Source organism: Elephas maximus, chromosome 3, assembly GCF_024166365.1.
Source record: "Elephas maximus indicus isolate mEleMax1 chromosome 3, mEleMax1 primary haplotype, whole genome shotgun sequence".
Lineage (NCBI taxonomy): Eukaryota > Metazoa > Chordata > Mammalia > Proboscidea > Elephantidae > Elephas > Elephas maximus.
In genome coordinates this window covers 24,099,455-24,118,316 of record NC_064821.1, presented here as the reverse complement: position 1 = coordinate 24,118,316, position 18,862 = coordinate 24,099,455, and the positions used below count along the sequence as shown (strand labels likewise).

At 39.6% G+C, this 18,862-nt stretch overlaps 1 protein-coding gene and 1 pseudogene across 1 annotated transcript; both read right to left on the bottom strand.

The window, feature by feature from the left end:
- Positions 1–1,183: 1,183 nt before the first annotated feature.
- On the bottom strand, positions 1,184–2,112 carry LOC126071112 (olfactory receptor 18-like; annotated as a pseudogene).
- Positions 2,113–17,014: 14,902 nt separating this feature from the next.
- On the bottom strand, positions 17,015–17,716 carry LOC126071111 (olfactory receptor 7E24-like). Its single transcript, XM_049875391.1, has one exon. It carries the CDS (start codon positions 17,666–17,668, stop codon positions 17,015–17,017), a length of 654 nt encoding a protein of 217 aa, XP_049731348.1. The 5' UTR covers positions 17,669–17,716.
- Positions 17,717–18,862: the final 1,146 nt, after the last annotated feature.

Below are 18,862 nucleotides of genomic sequence, written 5' to 3'. Positions count from 1 at the left end.
GGATGCTTCCCTCTCCGGCCCCAGCATCACAGAATAAAGAAGGGTGAACCTGGAAAAGGGAGACAATAGCTTATCAATAAGCACACATGACCAACTTCATTGTGTGCAGGGCAAAAGCGGTGGTGGTTCATTGGTAGAATTCTCACCTTCCATGTGGAAGACCAGGTTTGATTCCCATCCAATGTATGTTATGTGCAGCAACCACGAGTCTACAGAGGCACGCATTATGCTAAAATGTTGACTAGGTTTCCGCAGAGATTCCATGCTAAGGTGGACTAGTAAAAAAGGCCTGGTGATCTACTTACAAAAATCAGTCAATAAAATCCCTATGGATCACAATAGCCTGATCTGCAATGGATCATGCAGATGGTGCAGGACTGGGTATTATTTTCTTCTGTTGTGCATGTGGTCACCATGTGTCAGGGAGGCAACTAAAAAGCAGCTCACAGCAACATGACATACAGGGAGAAGTTATGAGAAGAAATATCACGAATATTGAGGAAAATCACTTACTGGTTGTTAGGGTAAATTCTCTCATACCTAGCCCGTTGTGAGCTCTGATCACTTCGAGATCTTGAGCATTTGCTCAGGAGGAGTAAAAGACCCCCAAACCTAGTCATCTTTGAAAAAAGTCTGAAAAGATCAGTAGTTCTCACACTGAACATCAAAACCACCTGTGATGCACTAAAATTCTGATGCTCAAACCACATAGTGTTCCAATTAAATGAGAATCCATAGTGGTAAGTCCAAAGCATCAATATTTTTTAGCTTCCTAGACGATTCCATTATGAAGTCAAGGCTTAGGACCAGTGACATGCATTCTCACACATAACCTGCATATACGGTTCTGTTAGATACAAAGTAAAGGCTGAAGATTCTAAGTACATAAAAATAGAGTTGTGCGTTATACCAGAAATCCTGGGCCATAGATTAGAAGCTACAGAAGGCTCCATAACTACAATGGGATTTGATCCATCAAGCTGATTGACATATCCCAGAATACTCCCACTATCCCAGTAAGCATGTGACAAGGGAAGCAATGTTCATATACGAAATCTCCATACTGAAACCTCTGAGAGCTACAAAACTGATGTAACTAAGAGGCAAGACTTATGATTGTAGATGTTAGGTTTTGCCATCTTTTCCAATCCACATGTCAAAAAAGATGGCACAAGTTTTAATATTAGACTCCTCTGCTGAGGAGCCTCCAGAGGGCCTTCTTGATGTCCCTGTTTCTCAGACTGTAGAGAAGGGGTTCAGCATGGGGGTCACCACGGTGTACATCACTGAGGACACCGCACACATCCTGGGGGAAGATGTGGCAGCTGAACTGAAGTACACTCCAAGGCCTGTTCCATAATATAAGCAAACAACTGTAAGGTGAGAGCCACAGGTGGAAAAGGCTTTATACTTCCCACCTAAAGATGAGATTCTCAGAATGGAAGAAGCAATTCGAGTGTAAGAGAAAAGGATCCCTGAGATTTGAACACCACCAGAGATGGCACCACCACAATATACTAATAAGATATGGATGGAGGTTTCAGAACACGCAAATTGAAAGAGTTGAGGAGGGTTACAGAAGAAATGAGGGATTTTCACATCTGTGCAGAAGGTAAGTTGTGACATCATAGAAATGTGCAGCAGGGAGTCCAAAAGGCTGATGAAAAAAGATAGCAAAACTACCAAGCCACAGAGGCGGGGGTTCATGATGACTGTGTAGTGCAGGGGGTGACAGATGGCCACAAACCGGTCATAAGCCATCACACTGAGGAGCACAGTGTCCAGGCATATAAAGAGATAGAAAAAGGACACTTGTGTCAGGCAGCCTGCATAGGTGATGGATTTGCTGTGTGTCTGGATGTTCGCTAGCATCTTTAGGACTGTAGTGGAAATGACACTGATATCAGTCAAGGACAGGTTGGAGAGGAAGAAGTACATGGGGGTGTAGAGATGAGAGTCAGAGGTGACAGCCAGGATGAGGAGTAGGTTCCCAGTCACAGTGATCAGGTACCTGGACAGGAACAGCCCAAAGAGGAGGGGCTGCAGTTCTGCGTCCTCAGAGAGGCCCAAGAGGAAGAATTCCAAGACATCTGTTAGATTCTGTGGCTCCATATACCTGAGACAGCTTTTGGAAAAAGAAAAGAGGATTGTTAAAAGGAAACAAGTAAACAGGTACCCAGCACTGTGTCTGTATTTCAAATTCAAGAAATGCACACGTAAAGTAGACAAATTCACAAGTGTTCACATTATGGACCTCATATTCTAATTACTGCAGCAAAATTACTCTGTAGTAGCAAGTCCCACTACTGTACTTCTCAGAACTACTTCCTTGTTTTTATCCTGTTTCTATACTCAACCCAAATTTAGAGATGTTGGCCTAAAGAATATTAGGATGGCAAGGACCTTGGAAAATAACAAATTTTTAGATGGAGCAATATATCAGACCCCTCTGTGGGGGAAATATATGCAATGAGAAATATCCTTCTTTTAATAAAAAAATTATTTCAATTAAAGGACACTAGGAAACACTTGCAGTCCCAGGGTAGGCAAGCAGTTAACACACTTGGCTGCTAAGCAAAAGGTGGGAGCCCACACAGAGGCACCTCAAAAGAAAGACCTGGTGATCTATTTCTGAAAATCAGTCACTGAATACCCCATGGAGCACAGTTTTACTCTGACCCACATAGTGTCACTACGTATCAGGATCCACTTAATGGCAACTACTTTTTTTTTTTTTTTACTTTTTAAAAGTAGTCAAATGTACTTTATTTTATCCAAGTACTGTGCAATGAATTTCCTTGATGTGCAATATTTAAAAAACAACAATTAAGTGTTAAAAAAAAAAGTTAGAAACACATTTTTTAAAAATGCCATTATGTGGATTCTGACTCATGGCAATTCCATGTGTTACAGAATAGAACTGCTCCACAAGATCTTCTTGTCCTTAAGCTTTACAGAATACAGGTGGCATAGCTTCCAGCATCATAGCAACACACAAGCTCCCACAATATCACAAACTGACAGACATATGGGGGAAGCTACGCCACCAGTGCTCAAATACTGGCAGGGTCATCCATGGTGGACAGGTTTCAGCTGAGCTTCCAGACTAAGACTGACCAGGAAGAAAGACTCGGCATTCTACTTCTAAAAAGAATTAGCCAGTGAAAAACCTTATGAATAGCAGGGAAATATCGTCTGATATAGTGCCAGAAGACAAGCCTCCCAGATTGGAAGGCACTCAGAATACCACTGGGGCAGAGCTGCCTCCTCAAAGAAGAGTAGACCTTAATGATGTGGATGAAGTCATGCTTTTGGACCTTCATTTGCTGAGGTGCCATGGCTCAAAATGAGAAGAAACAGCTGCAAACATCCATTAATAACCAGAAGGTGGTATGTACAAAGTATAAATCTTGGAAAACTGGAAATCATCAAAACTGAAATGGAACACATAAACATCGATATCCTAGGCATTAGTGAGCTGAAATGAACTAGTATTGGCCATTTTGAATTGGACAATCCTGGCCTTGGTGACAGAAACAATACCGGAGATTGCATGACAGAATTTTGCAACACCAATGACTTCTTCTTTGCAAATACCTTTTTTTCACCAACATAAAAGGTGACTATACATATAGACATTGCCAGATGGAATAAACAGGAATCAAATCGACTACATCTGTGAAAAAAGACAACAGGGAAACTCAATATCATCTGCCATTAAATGTTAGGGGCCAACTGCACAACAGACCATCAATTACTCCTATGCAAGTAAAAGTGGAAACTGAGGAAAATTTGAACAAGTCAATGAGAGTCAAAGTACAACCTTGAGTATATCCCACCTGAATTTAGAGTCCTTCTCAAGAATAGATTTGATGAGTTGAACACTAATGACCAAAGGCCAGATGGGTTGTGGAATGACATTAAGGACACCATCCATGAAGAAAGCTAGAGGTCATTAAAAAGACAGAAAAGACAAAACTACATGTCAGAAAAGACTCTGACACTTGGTCTTGAATGCCAAGTAGCTAAAGCAAAAGGAAGAAATGATAAAGTAAAAGAACTGAACAGAAGATTTCAAATGGTAGATAGAGAAGAAAAAGTAAAGTATTATAATGAAATGTGCAAAGAGCTGGAGATAGAAAAACAAAAGGGAGGGACATGCTGGGCATTTCTCAAGCTGAAAGAACTGAAGAAAATATTCAAGCCTCAAGTTGCAATAGTGAAAAATTCTATGGGGAAAATATTAAATGACGCAGAAAGCATCAAAAGAAGACGGAAAGAATACACAGAGTCACTACACCAAAAAGAATTGGTTGACATTCAACCATTTCAGGAGGTGGTATATGATCAGGAACCAAGGGAATGAAAGAATGAAGGCACTGGCGAAAAACAGGGCTCCAGGAATTGATGAAATATCAATTGAGATGTTTCAACAAACGGATGTAGTGCTAGCAGTGCTCACTTGTCTATGACAAGAAATTTGGAAGTCAGTTACCAGGCAAACTGACTGGAAGAGATCCATATTTGTGCCTATTCCCAAGAAAGCTGATCCAACCAAATGCGGAAATTATGGAACAATATCATTAATATCACACGCAAGCAAAATTTTGCTGAAGATCATTCAAAAGCAGCTGCAGCAGTATATCAACAGGGAACTGCCAGAAATTCAGGCCAGATTCAGGAGAGGACTTGGGACCAGGGATATCATTGATGATGTCAGATGGATCCTGGCTGAAAGCAGAAAATACCAGAAAGAAGTTTACCTGTGTTTTGTTGACTATGCAAAGGCATTCAACTCTGTGCATCATAACAAATTATGAATAACGTTTGGAAGAATGGAAATTCCTGAATACTTAGTTGTGTTCATGAGGAATCTGTACACAGATCAAGAGGCAGTTGTTGGAACAGAACAAGGGGATACTGCATGGTTTAAAGTCAGGGAAGGTGTGCATCAGGGTTTGTCATTTCAACATACTTATTCAATCTGTGGAAACCCTGGTGGTATAGTGGTTAGGAGCTATGTCTGCTAACCAAAAGTCTGGCAGTTCGAATCTACTAGGCACTCCTTGGACACCGTATGGGGCAGTTCTACTCTGCCCTATAGGGTCGTTATGAGTCAGAATCGACTTGATGGCAATGGGTTTTGGTATATTTAGTCTGTATGCTGAGCAAATAATCCAAGAAGCTGGACTCTATGAAGAACAACAGGGCATCAAGATTGGAGGAAGACTCATTAACAACCTGCATTATGCAGAGGACACAACCTTGCTTGCTGAAAGTGAAGAGGACTTGAAGCACTTAGTGATGAAGATCAAAGACCACTGCCTTCATTCAGTATGGATTACACCTCAACATAAAGAAAACAAAAACCTTCACAACAGGGCCAATGAGCAACATCATGATAAACAGAGAAAAGACTAAAGTTGTAAAGGATTTCATTTTACTTGGAGCCTCAATCAACACCCATGGAAATGGCAATCAAGAAATCAAAAGACACATTGCATTGGGCAAATCTGTTGCAAAAGACCTCTTTAATGTGTTGAAAAGCAAAGATATCACCTGGAAGACTAAGGTGTGCCTGACCCAATCCATGTTATTTTCTATCACCTCATATGAATGTGAAAGCTGGACAATGAGTAAGGAAGATCAAATAAGAATTGACTCCTTTGGATTGTGGTATTGACAAAGAATATTGAATATACCATGGACTGCCAAAGAACGAACAAATCTGTCTTGGAAGATGTATGATCAGAATGTTCCTTGAAAGCAAGGATGGTGAGACTGTGTCTTACACACTTTAGACATGTTATCAGGAGGGATCAGTCCCTGGAGAATGACACCATGCTTGGTAGAGGGTCAGTGAAAAAGAGGAAGACCCTCAAAGAGATGGATTGACGTAGTGTCTGCAACAGTGAGCCCAGTGTAACAATGATTGTGAGGGTGGCGCAGGGCTGAGCAGTGTTTCATTCTGTAGTACATAAGGTCTCTAAGATTTGAAACAGACTCGATGGCACCCAACAACACCAACAACAATCTTTACACAAGCACATCACCAGACCTTTCTTTCATGGAGCTGAAGGGTGTGTTTGAACTACCAACCATTAGGTTAGTAGTCAACCTCAAACTGTTTGCTTCACCCAGGGACCTCATTAGCTGGATTCTAAATTAAAATTAAATAGTCATAACCAAAGAGCCAGATTTGAAACCCAGTCATCTTAGGCCTACTTAAGAGCTTTCCAAGTCAATCCTTCCTTATTGGGGGGATTGAAATTCTCCTCATTTCAGCTCCCTGATGGCAACTCACTTCTTCATTTCTATTAGTAGGTCCAATATGACTTCATCTGGGAAACGATAAAAGTGAAAAGAACAGAGGATAATATGAAATAACACATTGGTAATTTGCTGAAATATATATACTAATTAAACCTAACATACAGAGTTGTAGAAAGAAATTATATTAAATAATACATATAAAGTCCTTACACCAGTGGTTTCAATGCTAGTGGATCATTATAATTGTCTTTGGATCTTTTAAAATATACTGACCAGCTGGCCACAATCTAGAACTCATTAAATCAGACTCTACATGTGAGTCCCTCGGCCAGGGTTGAGAACAACTGCTTTACATTATTGTCAGACTTTTGTAAGTGCTTCATCAATGTGAACTATTTTTATCATTAATATCTACTCCCAACATTAATTATATAAACATTTAATAATATTTGCTTCCTAACTCCTATTTCAGAGATTTAAATATTACCGTTAAAACTTGGGTTTTCTTGCTCTCAGTGTATGATCCTATTTCTCCACACACCTGGTCCCCAAAAGCAATCTCTGTCACAAATTTTGTGGGTATATTTTCTTCTCAATAATTTTATAGTATTAGTACTAATTTATGTATCCATAACCAGTTTTCTTGAAAATCTACCTAAATAGTATAATCCTACACATATTGTCCCACAAAAGTTCTCATTTACCACAACATTGTGTTTTAACTGTCTCTGAGAAAGTACACATATCTATTTCAAACGCTGTCAATGGTGCATGGTATTGCTAAGCAAAGGATCATTTTATGTCAATTTCTTATTAAGACCATCATAATAAAATTCTTCCTCCAATGTATATACTATTCACAATTAAGAATTTCTTATTTATTTATATATCATTAATGATGTATTAATTTATTAGTCACAATTGAGAAATTCTATATTTTACATGCATGGAGTATAGTTGTTCAAGGTGTAAAATTAATGCATGTTCAAATTTACTATTAATTGCCAACATTTGTTTACCAATAGAAAGTCAGACACAAATACATGCTCTTATTTCAAGGTATGGAATCTAATATCCTTGAAAGTTGTCCGGTAATGGTCATTCCATGATAGATCCACATGAAAATTACCATCCAGCACAGGGAATAATGGCACCCTGGAGGCACAGTGGTTAAGTGTTTGGCTGCTAACCAAAATGGCACCACTTCAAATCAACCAGATGCTCCTTGGAAACACTGCGGGGCAGTTCTACTCTATCGTATAGCCTAACTATGAATCAGAATCGACTTGATGACGGATTTTTTTGTTTTTTAAATATAGGAAATAATATTGCCATAGTTCAGATTTCCTGAGTATGCAATAAAATGCATTACTATTCATAGAAAACCCTACAATCCACAAGATCCATGCTATAAAGTTCCCTGTAGACCATCTGGCGCATTCTCTTAATTCACAGAGCAGCTCACCGAGTTGTAAGAGGAAAATCAATGGTTCAGTCTCCATTTGCTCATTTGACAAGAAACACAATCATTCAGGTCTGCTTCAGGAGACAGAGCCCTGGGATAGGAATCAGGAGGGCAAGGTCCAAATCCCATATCTGTCACACACTAAATGTGGAGTGCAGGTAAATCTCTCAGCCTCTCTTACCTGGAAATAGGCGGAATCATACCCATCATTCAGATGCATGTTGCAGCTAACAAAGGTTTGGCACTTAATAAATACTTGGACATTGATTTTTAAGCAGAATTTGAGTTAATATAACAATAGTGGGTTTATTGTTGAAATGTAATCCCAGTTTTGTTGTTTGTTTGATTATATGGGGAAGATAGAAGCCTAATATGTCCCAGGAAATTCAAACATAAAATGTATTGAAATCATAAAATATACCTAGGTTCACATAGTAAGATGTACTTTCCCTTTCTCCATTTTTCCTTTTTAGTTTTCATCTTTATGAATATCTCCACAATTTTTTGAAAAATCATTGAAAATTATACACTGTATTAAATACATACGTCCCCTGGATACTCCATGATATAGACATAATCATGTCCTATATTTTCTTGTCTCTAGTTCTATGAGAGGGATGAAAGCATAGGCAGGAAAGCACTCAACCTGGAAGCAATACAGCCTATGCTCTGATGCTGTGAAACAAGGCACAAAGGAACCAAGGCCATATTTAACACAAATTTGTTATTGTCCTTGTGGTTGTAATCTACTCTGTGCCAAGCACAGGATAGGCTCTGGGGAATCAGAAAGGAATGAGACTCAGTGTTTACTTCCATGTATTCACTATCTACTTGTATAAAAATGCGAATAAAATGCTCTCATAAGGATCCAGACAAACCCATCAGATCACAGGATGTGTTAGTTGAATGGGATGAAGCCTCAACTAATTTATATTAATAATAACAATATGTAAAATTAATGTGCCCTGACTGTATATATCCTTCACATATTTAATCACGTATGTAATATGCATTATCTGTTCAATACATACAGTAATACATATCTCTCTATCAGCTGTGGATCAACTAGATGGCAACGTAGAGGCAGAGAGATACTAAGAACTTGCCCCATGGCACACAGATCATAAGTAGAGCAGACAGGATTCACATTAAATTGTAAGTCACTGAGGCCCATGCGCTGACCACCTTCACTCTCTTTCCTAAGATTTTCAAATGTTTAAAGCAAAAGTCTAGGGGACTTAACCAAAGATACATCTTAACTTACACCTTTAAACTCATTCCAGTGTCCTGACTGGGAATGAAACTCAAGATTCAGTCTTCGTGACTCCAAGATTGAGATATGTAAAATTACAATGATGAAAGGAAGTGGACAGCGGACTTAAATTCAGGGAGAAGAGGCAAGAGAGAGTTCCGTCCTAATTACCATCTGCCACCTCATGATGTGATCTTCTCCTGTGTTCTTAACTAGCTTTCTAATAGGGGAGACACCAAGAGGCACCCACCACTGTCCACTGTGGTAGAGCAGAACCCCCCACTGAAGAGAACAGTTAACAGGGGGTCTTTGTGTGGAGAGACCAAGAAGGCAAAATAACATGGTGATAGCAGGGGAGAATATGGCCAGGTGCCCTGTGTCTGGTGTCACACTGCTTGCATTCAAGCCTGGCTTCAACCTTTTCTGGCCCAAGACCTGAAACAAGTTACAAAAAAAGACTGCTCATTTTCTCTTCTATGAAATGACATAAAGTGTATTCTCATCTCTAGGTGTGGTTGTGCAGAAAAAGGAAACAAGTTACACAGAAAACTTAGTTCAAATCCTGGCACTAGGCAAACATCAGTAAACTTTCACAATACCATGGTTACTACCATCATCCTCATCATTATGGCTATCATCATCATCAACTAAATCAAGTTGAAGTGTTAGGGGACAGGTGAGAGGCACTCATTTCTTGTTCGGTAAGGAAGGGCCTGTGGGAGCTAGAACCAATGTAGAAGAAATTAAAAATCTGAAGGTGCCTTCTCAGACCTATACCAAAACCAGGAACAGAAACCTGACTGGCCTCTGATCTGAAACTTAGCATTTCAGGGCCTTCCATATGGTCATCCCAATTGTGTTAGCTGTCCTGATGAGGAGGAACCTGCTTTCCAGCCCCACTATGTCCACTGACTTCCACGGAATTTAATGGATTGTGCCAGGTCTCTCTACCAGGGCATGACCAAGGAGTGTGGGTCCACCACCACTGTCTTGCCTAATAAGTGATGATGGTCTAGTCTCCTTCCTCAGGACTCACAAGAAGAGAGGTTCAGGTGTGGGCCTCCTGATTCAAAGGACCATAGTAAAGGAGAAACACAGTTATGGAGCTTGCTGTACTGGGAAAGCAAACTGAAGGCCTTGAGTGCACAGGTGGGATATTTACAGTTGTATGGCTTTGGGAGCTCAATGCCCAGAGCTCACAATTAGCCAGATTGGTTCATGTTTTTCCAATCTCTGAAGACTTGTTAGTACTAATGAAGCAGGAAGAGTAGAAAGTGAACATCCCTAGTATCTGGGCCGTACCATTCTAAGGAGGAAGCTCACCTACATTCCTCACCTCTAATTACCAAGTTGTACAGATCTTCACATAAAAATCAGACACTTTTTTTTTTCAATCTAAACAATCAATGTGCGATTTAATATCCTCAAACCCATTAAATAAATCATGTAGTTTAGAGAGGATTAAATATTCTATAAAAGCCCTGTTGGCATAGCGCTTAAGTGCTCGGCTGCTAACAGAAAGTTTGGCAGTTGGAAGCCACTTCGAAATACCACAGGAGAAAGATCTGGAGATTTGCTCCCATAAAGATTACAGCATAGAAAACTCTGTGGGGCCGTTCTGCTCCGTCACACGGGGTCATTAAGAGAATAAGTACTTGAAAGTACCTAACAACAACGGCAACAACAGATCTTTTACACCAAGAATCTGAAAATAGTTTCAGTTTCTGAATTAATATTCATGTCATGAAGGAGAACATCCTATCTTCTTTCTGTAGCCATTGCATGAGGTTTGGAGTTTAATGTGTTGGCATTTTATGTTTTTTGCTACTTTAAATTTTGCCAGTTTAAATTTTTCTGTGGTTTATATATGTGGGTACTTTAGAAAACTATTTATTTTGTTGTACTTATTTGGTAACTTGATCCTTCACCCAAATACCTCTATGGGCCTCAGGGAAGGCTGCATTCACAATGTCAGCAAGGGCTCCAGTCACCTTAAGGTTTGACTGGATGCTTATTCAATTCCAAGATCACTCAGATGTCAGTTGGCAGGATTTGCTCCTCACAGGCAGTTGGCCAGAGGCTTCCTTTCACTTCTGACCACATGGGCCCCTCCATCGGGCAGCTGACAGCATGAAAGCTGATTTTCATAAGACTAGGCTGGCCAGAGAGCAGGAGAGGGCTGGCAAGATGAAAGCCAGATCCTTTTTTACACCCCATTGTTGGAAGTGATATTCCAGTAGTTTTCCCAATTCTCTTTGATGGAAGCAATTAACTGAGTTCAGTACACATTCAAGGGGATGGTTATCAACAAGAACATGAATACAAGGAGAATTGTAGAAGCTACACACTAAAAGAGCTTCACTCTCTATAAGGGCAGTGGCTCTAAGCACCACCAGAAGCTAGAGAGGTCCCTCTGCTTTCCGGTAGAGTCACAATCCATTGCATCACCATGCTCTCAGCAAACATTCTCTGGAGAAAAAAAGGACACATAGTAGAATTCCTACAAAATCCACCTTATACTCCTGGTCTTGCAGTCAGAAGCCCCTTCTGTTTCTGTAACACCAGCAGAATCCTTCCACCAATATTAGGCCAGTCACAACCATTCCATGAACAAATTCAAAAGTTATTCCCAGTAGCTTCTGATTTTTGCTTCACTAGAAAGGGCTCACTTCACTCCAGAATGCAGTTTTCCTTAGATTTCCTTATGTTCAGAACTCTTGAAATCTTTAACAAAATGTGCTTTATGATTATGTAGGTTTTTTTTTTTTCTTGTTGTTTGTTTTTCCCCAGTAGATAACGTGGAATGATGATATATTCGACCTTTTACATCCTATCCATGCAGCTACCTGACTAAGCCTTCTCTGTTCTGAAGAACTAGGAGAATAACTTGTCATTAACTGATACGTGGAAATTTTGAACATACACCAAGTAAAAGTGAGTATGGACAAATGGATGCTATTTACCTATGTTAGGATAAATGGCTGAGAATAATTTTGGGGAGACCAAATGGAAAATGTGTAGAGGTGGACTGGAGACATAGGTGATAAGCACTGTCCTTGGACAGTGGCAAATATTTAATATTAAACATAATGGCAAGACAGGATCAGTTTCCAAAGTCATTGACAAAGCTAGTGTAGAGGACAGGTGTATGAAAACCAAAGAGAGTTGTGTTCTTCTGGTAGAAAGTGAGATTTGCATTGTGCGTTTCCCACTTCTCTCTCTGGATGAGTATCCTTAAAGGAAAAAGAAATATACCACATTCCTTTATAGATGTCCAAATGAGGGAAGTATACTCTCAACTTTTTACCCTTATTTATATTTATAAACCTTATCAAACCTTAGGCTTACAACTCTTATTCTTGCACATATGATTAAATGGTGAATAATAGATTCCAACAAATCTCTATAATAATAAAAACAAACGAAGCATACATTTCTTCTTTCAGGAGTTCTTAAAGATCTCTGTATAATGCTCCAGGGAGGAAGTAAAATAATGGATGTATGGATGTCAGATTTTCTTCACCATCTTTTTTATCAGATAATGAATAATTTATTCAACATTATACACAATAGAGATGTAACGAATCTCTGGTTTTAATGCAGTAGATTATTATTACAAAAATAAATTATATTCAAGTCCTCCCCTGAACAGCTCAAGATCTTGTTGTATGAAGATAAAATGTAATGGTCATCAGGCATCCAGGGAAAAGCACACATGGAGTTTTAATAATTTATTTGAATGGCATCTGTGTTATAGTAGACAACAACAATGACATCTATATTGGCAGAATTCCTTTCGTGCAAGATATGCATTATCTTCTTAATCTTTACAGTGCTGTAAGGTAAATAGTATAGAAAATGAATTATCAGATGCTTTAAGAGTTTTTTTTTATTTTTTTTTAAGAGTTAAATAACGAGTCCGTGTCCACAAAGCTAATAAGTTAGAAAAGCTAATGTTGAAAATCAGTTTCCCTGGAAAACCAATTACATGGCCTATCCATATGATTACTATGTTAGTGTCCACTTATTGATCCATTATTAGGTACTAAACACTGTTCTACTCAGTACTTTTCATTCACCTCCTCTTAACCACTCTTTCAGATGTGTGCCTTTCTTTTCACAAATATACAGATGAAGAAGTTAGATAGAAACATGTTTTATGTTGTTGTTCTTTTTAGGTGCCATCCAGTCATTTCCAACTCTTAGCGACCCTATGTACCACACAACTAAATGCTGCCCAGTCCTGCGCCATGTTTACAATCCTTGTTATCCTTGAGGCCATTGTTGCACCCACTGTGTCAGTCAATCCCATTGAAGGTCTTCCTCTTCTTCACTGACCCTCTCCTTCACCAAGCATGGTGTCCTTCTGCAGGGACTGATCCCTCCTGACAACATGTCCAAAGTACATAAGATGCAGTCTCATCACCCTTGCTTCTAAGGAGGATTCTAGTTGTATTTATTCCAAGATAGAATTGTTCATTCTGTTGGCAGTACACGGTATATTCAATATTCTTTGCCAATACCAAAATTCAAAGCATAAATTCTTCTTCCGTCTTCTTTATTCATTGTCATACTTTCACATGCATACAATGCAATTGAAAATACCATGGATTGGATCAGGCGCACCTTAGTCTTCAAGGTGACATCTTTCCTTTTGAACACTTGAAAGAGGTTCTTCGCAACAGATTTGCCCAATACTATGCGTCTTTTGATTTCTTGACTGCTGCTTTTATGGATGTTGATTTTGGATCCAAGAAAATGAAATCCTTGACAACTTCAATCTTTTCTGCATTTACCGTGATGTGGCTTATTGGTCCAGTTGTGAGGATTTTTGTTTTCTTTATGTTGAGGTGCAATCCATACTGAAGGCTGCGGTCTTTGATCTTCATCGCTAAGTGCTTCAAGTTCTCTTCACTTTCAGCAAGCAAGGTTGTGTCATCTGCTTAACGCAGTTTGTTAACGAGTCTTCTCCAATTCTGATGGCCTGTTCTTCTTCATGTAGTCCAGCATCTCAGATTATTTGCTCAGCATACAAATTGAATAGGTGTGGTGAAAGAATACAACCCTGACACACACCTTGCCTGATTTTAAACCACTCAATATCTGTTAGTTCTGTCCAAATAACTGCCTCTTGACCTGTGTACAGGTTCCTGATAAGCATTATTAAGGGATCTAGAATTCCCATTCTTCACAAAGTTATCCAGAATTTGTTATGATCCACACAGTCAATGTCTTTCAGATTCTTATCACTATCTCTCTTCCTCCATTTCCTTTCTTCTGCACAGCTAGCCACATGTGCAGTCTCTGCCCCTTCTTGATGAGCTCTGCAACACCACTTGACTAGATGTCACAAGCACACATCTTCCCTGGGTCCTCTTCACTCCACCAGCAGGCTCCTTCAGCACCATTTTTTTTTTTAACTGCTGTTTCATTCCCTTCCCTCTATTTTCTCCCACACACACTTAGCTCCACATGTCACATCCTCCCCCTTCCCTCCTACCTAATTATGCGATGTACTGGGCACTCACCTCAAGCAGCACAGGCTCCGACCACCAGTCCCCACCCTGCACTGCTGCTCTTCCGTGCCCTCTCAACCTCAGTATGTGCTGCAAATGACCCATCCCGGCCCCTCCCCCTCCAATGGACCTGACCTGCTACACCATAGCTGAGGGATTGCTAAAGAACATTTAGAGAGCCAGAGAGATCGATCAGTAAAGGAGGACAACGTTAGAACAATAAAAGAGGGAATAAATGATCTAGGTATAAAAAAAGGTATAGAGCTTTCAAATGGAGAGGAAGTCAAGGCTTATCAAGTAATAAAAAACTGGTTTAATCTTGGGAAGATGGGGTAAATTTCAAGGTAACCGCGAAGAAAGTTAACAAACCTGGAGGCAGAGCCAACATGACACTATAAACTGCAGCACCACGCGGATAGCCACTCCACAGGAGAAGGAACTGGTGATGTGGTCTCATAAAGATTATAGTCTAGAAAATTCTAAGGGGCAGTTCTGCTTTGACATATGGGGTCCATATGAGTCAAAAGTGACTCAACAGCGCTTACCAACAACAGCATGTCTTCTATACCAAGAATCTGATGCTATTTTCATTATCTGAATTAATATTTCTGTCATGAAGGAAAATTTCTGACTTTTAATCTTCCATTCTATAGCCCTTGCATATGGTTGGGGTTTTATACATTGGCAATTTATATTTTTTGGTAATTTGAATGACATAAACAGTTCTCGTTTTTCTATGTAGTTAATGTGTGGTGGTACTTTAAAACATTCTTTCTTTTTTCATATTTGGTAACTTGATCCTTCCCCTAAATACCACCATAGGCCTTTCAAATGACTGCATTCAAAATGTTGACCAGGGCTGCAGTCATTTCAAGACTTGCCTGGAAGTGGATCTGATTCCAAGGTCACTCGGACATCAATTCTCAGGATTTGCACCTCACAGGCTGTTGGCCAGAGGCCTACCTTAACTTCTGAACACATGGGCCTCTGGATCAAGCAGCTGCCAAAATGGATGCAGGCTTTCATCAGAGTGTGCTGGCTAGAGAACAGGAGAGGGCTGGCAAAATTAGAGCCAGATTCTTTTTATAACCCAATGTTGGAAGTGATAACCCAAGTGTTTTCCAAATTCTGTGTGATGGAAGCAATTAACTTAGTCCAGCACACACTCAAGAGGATGGATAGCCACAAGAATGTGAATTCAGCAGTTGGGGATTTTGGGGAGAATCTTAGAAGCTACGCACTACACGTGCTTCACTCACTATAAGGATGGTGGCTCTAAGCACCATGAGACTCAAGAGAGGTCCATCTGCTTCCCAGCATAATCCCAATCCATAGCACCACTGTGCACACAGCAAACGTTCCCTGAAGAAAAACAGAAACATGGTAGAATTTCTACAAGCCCCAACATGATGCTGCTAGACTTAAAGTCAGAAGGCTCTCTGGTTCCTCTAGCAGCAGCAGAGTCCTTCCATTCGGCCAGTTGCACCCTTTCCATGCACAAATTCAACCAACACATATCCCCAACAAAAACTGATATCTGCTTAACTATGAAAGGCTCACTTCACTCTAGAATGTAATTTTTCTTCGATTTCTTTGTCTTCACAAGTCTTGAAATCTTTAATAAAATGTGTTTATATTTTACCTAGTTTGTTTCCCTAGTAGATAAAGTGGAGTAATGGTGTTTCGTACCTTTTACATTCTATCCACGTGGCCACCTGGGTGAGGCTTCTCTGCTCTGACGGACTTAGAGAATGGCTTCTCATTAGCTGATATGAAGAAAACTGGAATATATACCCAATTACATTGAATATGGACAAAAGGATGCTATTTACCTATATATGGATAAATGGCTGAGGGTATTTTAAGGAGAACAAATGACAGGTGTGTTGAGGTGAATTGGAGAGGTAGAGGATAAGCATTGAGAGCTTTCAGCACCCTTGCATAGTGGCAAAATTTTCATATTAAACATAATGGAAGGAGGGGATCAGATTCTAGAATCACTGCCAAAGCTGCGTGTAGAGGACAGGTGTATAAAAACCAAAGACAGTTGTGTTCTTGTGGTAAAAAGAGAGATTTGCTTTGTACTTTTCCCACTTTTCTCCCTGAATGAGTATCCTTAAAGGAAAAGGAAAGATACTACATTCCAGCATTCTCTTCTCAGGTATCCAGTTGAGGAATGTCTATGGTCAATTTTTTATCACCTTGTTATTTATAGAGCTTATCAAACCCTACCCTTTATTCTACGACTCTTATTCTTTCACATACAATGAAACGATGAATAATAAAAAATAGATCCTATCAAATATCCCTAATAATAAAAATAACAAACCATACATTTTTCTTTGGGAGTTCTTAAAAGTCTCTATGGAAGATATAATGTCCCAAAGAGGAATAAAAATACTGGGTGTGGGGATGTCAAATTGTCTTCACCTTTATTTTATAACATAATGAATAATATATTCAATATTATAAAAATTGGAGATAGGACTAATATATGGTCTTAATACATTAGATTTGTAGTACATATACCAATGATATCCAATCCCTGCCCTTGAACTTCTCAGGGTCTTGTCGTGTAAAGTTGGAGGAAACAATTCGACTGTAAGAGAAAAGAATCCCTGAGAATGGAACACCACCAAAGATGACACCAAAACAATATATTAATATGATATTGATAAAAGTGTCAGAACATGCAAATTTAAAGAGTTGAGTAAGGTCACAGAAGAAACGAGGGATTTTTACATCTGTGCAGAAGGTAAGTTGTGACACCATTGAAATGTGCAGCTGGGAGTCCAAAAGGCTGAAGAAAAAAGACACCAAAACTAGCAAGCCACAGTGGCGGGGGTTCATGATGACTGTGTAGTGCAGTGGGTGACAGATGGCCACAAACCGGTCATATGCCATCACAGTGAGGAGCAGATCGTCCAGACATCCAAAGAGATGAAAAAAGGTCATTTGTATCAGGCAGCCCCCGTAGGAGATAGATTTGCTCTGTGTCTGAATGTTCACTAGCGCTTTTGGTAGTGTGGTAGAAATGAAACCAATGTCAGCCAAAGACAGGTTGGAGAGGAAGAAATACATGGGGGTGTGGAGATGGGAGTCAGAGGTGACCGCCAGGATGATAAGCAGCTTCCCAGTCACAGTGATCAGGTACATGGACATGAACAGCCCAAAGAGGAGTGACTGCGGTCCTGGATCATCAGAGAAGCCCAAGAGGAGGAATTCTGAGACACCTGTTAGATTCTGTGGCTCCATGTACTTACGACAGCTTTTGGAAAAAGAATATTGTTAAACAGGAAACAGGTAAAAAGCCACCTGAAACTGTATCTGTATTTTGAATTCAAGAAACTCAGAAGTAAAGCCCACAAACTCATGTGTTCACACTTAAGGATCTAATACCCCAGTGCTTTTCAGCAGTATTACTCAGTTACAGCAAACCCAACCACTGTATTTCTCAAAACTTTTCCCTCATTGTTTTCTGTGCTATTCATTTTTTCTGTACCCAACCACTTTAGAGATGCTATGCTAAAGAATGTTAAAATGTCCTTGCCATTTTATGATAACGAGTTCATAGAAAGAGCAAATTATCACCATCCCCCCCTCCCCACCATGAGAAAAGCACATAAAATAAGAAATACCCTTCTTTTAAGAAAAATTCATTTCAATTAAAGAACACTAGAAGTACTTGCGGTTCCAGGGTGTGCAAACCGTTAACACATTTGGCTGCTAAGCAGAAAGGTTGGATTCCACCCAGAGACACCTCAGAAATAAGGTCATTGAAACTCAATGGAGCGTAGTTCTACTCTGACACGCATAGTGTGAACATTTGTCAGATCCTACTCAATGGAAACTGGACGTTCTTTTTAAGACGCAGTCAAATGTACTTTATTTTAAACAAGTACAGTGTATAAATTCCCTTGATTTGGAGTATTTATAAAAACAACATATAGGATAGGAAGAGATTTAAAAAAAAAAAAAAGAATCACCACTGAGTTGATTGCAACATGGTGACTTCATGTGTTAAAGAATAGAACCTCTCCACAGAGTTTTCATAGCCTTAATCTTTACAAAAGCGGATCACCAGGTCTTTCTTTCATGGCACTGAAGATTGCATTCCAGCCACCAATCTTGAGGTAAATAGTCGAGTTCAAACCATTTGCTTCACCCAAGGACCTCATTAGCTAGATTCTAAATTAGATTGAAATGTTCATCATCATAGAGCGTGTTTATACATCAGTTATCTTCACAGGTTTTCATCATTCTTTGGTTTTCTGACACCCATCTTATATGGACATACATGGCTTTTCAAATATGTGGGTCAATTTTTAAAAAGTTTTAAAGTATACATCCTCTCCC

What these genes read in the sequence shown, in the direction of transcription:
- LOC126071111 (XM_049875391.1), bottom strand. Translation starts at nt 17,668, where the DNA reads ATGTCCATGTACCTGATCACTGTGACTGGGAAGCTGCTTATCATCCTG.